Below are 5,919 nucleotides of genomic sequence, written 5' to 3'. Positions count from 1 at the left end.
TGCTGAAGCCTATGTCTCACAACAGAGCAAGTTTGAAGTTTTTTTCTTAAAGAAATACTCTATTTCAAATTTTGCAGTTACTGTAGCTCACATGCAAACTTGAGTTGAAATTAATAGCATGGTCACACAGGGTTTAAAAACAAACAGAAAAGCTATCTATTGAAAAGCTCTTGAATCAAGTAAAACCCAACGGCCATTGACCTTGGCTTTCAAAGGCTCTCTTCTCCAAACATACATTTTCTAACAGAGGATGCAAATGTGTTTCAATTGAATTAATCTTGCAATTTTCTGGTAATTGGTCAATGTGAGTTGGCACTTCTAACAACAAAAATAAAATCTGTAAAATTTGTCAATAACAGATGGCATTCCTCCTCTCCATCACACTTAAACCAATGTCCTGACATCACCTACAAGAGAATTTTGCAGCAGCAGTATGTTTTCAGATACTTTACCAACTGTGGTCAACATTAAGTATTACTCTTCTTTTACTCCACAATGGTCCTAGAATTCCCTCCTGTATCACAGAGTTGCCTGACCAGAAACACTGCATTAATTAACTTTTCTTCATAATGTACTTCTTGCTGTGTCATTGTTCAGACCACAGATGACAGGAGATCGGTCAGTAATTATGCAGCATGCATTACTGCGTTAGTCATCAAATGTGAGCTACACTCACCAGCAAGCCATTCATAATTACATAAGGGAATAGATGCATAAAATTATGTTACAGAAATATTAACATTCCGAAGTAAATTACGGAAGTGTCAGAAATGACAGAAACTGGGCTGCCGGTAACTTTCATTTTGCTCCTTGGTACATATGCCTTCTAGATTAATATAAACATAAAACCACACTAATTTTCCATGAGATCATTGCCATAATCGAATACACAGTAGTTTTAGCCCCAAAATATGGATATTTACTATAACCTCATCATTAAATATACTCATATGTATGTACGTATGCATGTGTGCATTTCACATCAAATTCTGCACTACACACATATTGCTGATTTTCATTAGTAGGATATGCTGACTGTGAATACACAGTGCTCAGCTTTTGAAATTTTGGTCTAGCTAAATTATCCAGCATCACACAGATCCCAGTTCTGCACAGAGGCATTCAAATGTATATACTTTTTTTTTTACCCTCTTCATGAACTGCTATACAGTTTAACTTGACACATGGATACATCTTTCATGTTGAATAACTCTCAATACATTCTCTAAAAAGATCCATTTTAGAAGCTGAGATAATGCTGACCTGGAGGGGAAAAAAAAAAAGGCAAGCCATGACAAACCAACTCACCCAAGGAGAATTAATTCTGTTTGAATGGAAAAAACACAAACACCAAAAATCCCTAAAACAACATCCTCCCCCCACCAATTCAGATGTTTGCTAGTATCCAATTACCTAATTTAATTTTGCAACACCTTATCATCTGTAGATAAGACTTGGTTTTACAAGACAAACTACATTTTCAGAAGAACTATCACACTAAACAGGACAGTCCACTCACAAACAGGTCCACAGCACAGTTCTCCTTTTATACTGAAGGCCCATGTTATAACCACTATAATTATCTTCTTTGCAGACATTATCTTCTATCAGCTAAATTCTAGTTGCTGATGAGACACATGGGAGGAAGGAAGGGAGGGGGGGAACTGCTACTATTTGCTAAACAGCAGAGGAGCTCTGGGACTCAAGTTCTGGAGGGAAGCATCCTTACCATCACGGATGCTTCTGCTTTTCTACTCTTTTCCTTCCAGGCTCACTTCCTTTCTCCTCTGCTTCTGACATTTACTACCCCCGTCCAATTTTCTCCAATGTCAACCTCTGCTGGGCCTTTTCCTCATACTTTACCTATCCTGGAGAGCCTCTCCCTCTCAAGCCCAGTGCTGCTGCACCAGCAGCTCCCAACCCCAAGAAGCCATCACAAGGGATGTCCTCCTCAGAGAAGATGCAACCAGATTTCCATCCATAGCCACTAACACTTTTGAGTACAAACACACCCATACCTACATAACAATTTTCAGGTATTTTCCCCACTCTGAGAATTTATTTTTCAAAATATTGACAAAATGGCATGTGTTTGGTCTCTGGACAATACTCAAGTCCCACTCTTAGCTCCAAGACATGGAACAGCTAGAGCAACTGAAACTTGGGAAATTGTTTTAATTTCCAACAAAACAATTTATTTGCTTGTAACATTTCTTGAAACTTATTTTTTTACCAGAAGTTCAAATGGAAAATTTGAACACCATTTAAAAGGAACCAAAAATTTTATAAAAAATAAATTTAAACCAAAAGATTCGCATTCATCATCAAGGAACTTTAATAGAAGCTGTGTCTGCCAGCTCTATATATATTATATGCAAACAAAGTTTACAAGTACCAGTACTATTGAATAATTTGGTATCTCTGATCAAGAATGCTGTATTAGGTTCTGTTAAAGCTTCTATATAGAAGTTACCTTGCCTTTTCCAGACTGAAGAGATGCACAATTACTGATACCAGCTTTAATAACAAAGAAAGTCAACAAGGTGTAATTTTTAAAGAGAGCTATAGACATGAAGTTCTACTACAGAGTCCCCCATTCCAGTAAAAATTAAGTACTGGGACCCATGGATGCCCAAGATGAAACTGAAATTTAACTTGCAATGGCATTTCTCCTTGAGATATAAAAATGCAAAATGTTTTTGCATGACTACCACATTAGACCACAGGAATACACCTACAGTTACAACAGACTCTGAAGCTCAGTTTCTTGATGTTTCATGGCTAAGGACCTTAATCTGTCAAGACAGTGAACAAACAGCTAAAAGTCAGAATTACACCAATTAGACTACACAGCTTATACCTGTAAATTAACCTCTGATGTGGGATATTCTACTGTAGAACAGACCTGACTTCAGGCAAGACAAGTTGAATTGAAGTATTTTTCAAGCTTAAAATTTGTATTTTTTTAAAAAATCAGACTATTTAAAAATATGCAGCTCTACATTTTTATGTTGTAAATTAACTTCACAAACAAAGCATCTCAAGACACATGATTTGAAGTGTACAATGATTGCATACACAAAAACATTACTTGCCTTCATATGGTGTGTCCGGAGGTCCTGCTATTTCTCCTCTTAATTCTGTAAAATTCTCATCTACAAGATCTACTTTAATTTGATTTTTGCTCGTCTTAAAAATAAACAGAGAAACAGAGAATCATAAGTAAGCATATGACATACAGATTTTCCCCAAAATATGGTATTTTAAATTTTTAGAACAGTAGTTTTTAAAAAAATATATAAATAAAAATTTAAAAGTGTAGTAACCTAAAGTAAATAAACTACCTCCTAGTTGAAATTTCACTTCATTAAAAATAGACTGTTTGTGAAGCATTAGAAATTTCAATAATATTATTTACACTATCTCTAAAATAAGCAAAGTAACCCAGCAATATCTCTAAAGTGTCATTTTAAAGTTGATTTAGTTTTAAAAAGACCATTATCTTTCAAACCAGCTATTAATTCTACATATCTTAAACTATAACATTAAACTGACCAAGTTGCATATTAGGTTTTTTCCTGGTTAGAAGACTTTAATTAATAATAGACATGACTGTCACTTTCACTGGACTACAGAAAGACTTCCCCAAATGGAGCGCTCACTAATTTTAAATACAATGATCTAAACAGAATACTATAGTCTTGCTTAAGATCATGTTTATCTTTAATATTTAGGTGTAAGGTACAATGTCTTTCACTTGCATTTTTTTTTTTTTACACTTGAATTCCATTGTCACCTCCTCAACATTTTCACACTCCATATCAACTTGCCTACAAAATAAAAACACTAGATTTTGATACTAAAAAAAACATGTTTTCCAGAAAATTATTCTCAGAAGCATTTAGCCAGAGCTACTCATTTCACTGAATTTACTTTTCAAGTCTAGAGAGCAGCATTAGCAAAATTCATCGAAAACTCCAGCCAGTACTTTGGGGTTCTTTTGGGGGGCAGGGAGGATGCAAAGCAGAATCTCCTTTTTGCAAGGTACACCACAAAGTTTTCAGAAGTAATTACAAGTTTGTCCATTTTGCTACTTCCATATACCATGCTCACTGACTGCAAGACAGATTTCCTAATCCCACTTTTTTTTTTTTACAAAAACTTGTGTCATCTTCCCAGATCCTTCAGAATTGTTCCAACCAGCTCTACACCAAAAAGCCCCGCGCAGCTGCACTTCTCCTCTCAGAGTAAATTTGGTTGCCAACAGCTATGAGAGAACAGTCAGATAAAGCTGATGCTTGTGATCAGCTGGTTCTTGGATACTGAACATTAATGATACAGAATTCACTGCACAACAGCTGGGAGATTACCTGTATTGTACCCGTAAATATTTGTTCTATAAGTTCAGCCCCTCTCACTAAAAAGGGACACCTTTTGGTCCCTCTATAGGTGTTCACACAAAAAGAAAAACAAAAAAGTTTCACCATGTAAAAGATCCTAATTAAATATGTTTCACTAAGTTAATCCATTGGTGATCTGGGAGCTTTTCACATCTATAGTTACACATCTGTGTCTTTAAAGCTTATGTAATCACCATTCAACCCACACAAATGGGGCAGCACCTGCATAGCTGAGACCAAGTACTACACTTCAAAAAACCAGAGATTCAACCACACCACAAATTAAGAACATACCACACAGATGCAAAATCAAAAGCCAATTAAATACTAAATGTAATGGTTCTGTTCTACTAATTTAAAACAACAAGCTAGTTTGTAGATAAAAGCTCAGCATCAGATCTTGCATTATCTTTTACTACCTTAGCTAAGACATCAAAGAAAGGAAGTTATTAATAGAACTAATGAAATTACATTTTTTTAAACATATTTTAGACTTATTTTCTTTCCTGCTACTGTTCATATAAATTGTCTGACCAGAGAGTATCTGAAACAGTTTTCTTTCCAAGCTCTGTTCCATAATAGTGGGCAGCAGCAGGACAGACCAACCCAGCGAGACAGCCTTCCCCAGCAGCCAGGCATGGCAAGAAATGCCCTCCTGAATCCAAACTCAACCATAGCCAACACATTCCTCTTGCAAGCTTTCCAGCCCCCTTTTAAAGTATTTTGCTCTCACTATTGCAACTGGCAGCTCATTCCAAAACTTCACAATTGTTAAACAGTTTTCTAAACTAAGATTTAGGTAGAGTTATAATCTATTTACATGCACCTGTGAGAGCAGTGTTTTCCAACTTCAACAAGTTCCTCTGTATCTCTAATATTTCTTCCCCTCACAAATATATTATTTATACCAGCTTCTCTTTTCAGCCTCAATTTTGCTCTAAACAAGCTAAAATTTTAATATTACCATACCGTTTCTTTTTAATTTCTCCACTCTACATCCCATGATCACCTAATTAGCTCTACACAAATGAATTCAGATGAAGCCTCAGAATCAGTGCCACAAACACTGTTGCATTCACTGAAAATCTAGCATCACCTGGGAACAAATTTGTCATCTTCTATGGCCATATGACAGTCTCAGAACAAGTCAGAGTCCCAGCAAGGCTCACTATGGAAGTTTGTCCCCTTCAGAGACCGCATCATGCTTTAAGTTCACAAAGCCGCACATTGGTTTAAATAAATAGTAGTTAACTTGGCCTGAAAACAACCTGCTTGGGTAATGCACTCATCCTAAGCTCTATTCAGGTTCTCCTGCTCTCCCCTCTCTCAACCAGTAACCTGTCAACTTCACCTGGTAAACTTGACAGCAGCAGTTCTTGTTCTTTGCAAGTAAACACAAAACTTTCCATCTTGAGGACTGAAGCAATAGCAAAAGGGATAAATACCCTTATTTTCCTCTGTACAGAATCTTGAGGAAAAACAGCAGGCTGTATTAAATGCTCCAGTGCAAGGATTAAAT

The 5,919-nt window shown here is 36.2% G+C and overlaps 1 protein-coding gene across 1 annotated transcript in view; it reads right to left on the bottom strand.

Annotated features, from left to right (window-relative positions):
• Positions 1–5,689, bottom strand: part of UBE2K (ubiquitin-conjugating enzyme E2K) — a 22,326-nt gene extending 16,637 nt beyond the window's left edge. The window contains exons 1-2 of the mRNA XM_010193797.1: positions 5,669–5,689; positions 3,096–3,189 (exon numbers count right to left, since the gene is read on the bottom strand). Coding sequence (XP_010192099.1) covers positions 3,096–3,189; positions 5,669–5,689 — 115 coding nt within the window. The remainder of the gene's footprint in view (positions 1–3,095; positions 3,190–5,668) is intronic.
• Positions 5,690–5,919: the final 230 nt, after the last annotated feature.

The sequence above is a fragment of the Mesitornis unicolor genome, unplaced genomic scaffold, assembly GCF_000695765.1.
Source record: "Mesitornis unicolor isolate BGI_N332 unplaced genomic scaffold, ASM69576v1 scaffold5471, whole genome shotgun sequence".
Taxonomy (NCBI): domain Eukaryota; kingdom Metazoa; phylum Chordata; class Aves; order Mesitornithiformes; family Mesitornithidae; genus Mesitornis; species Mesitornis unicolor.
This window is presented reverse-complemented; position numbering and strand designations above follow the sequence as displayed.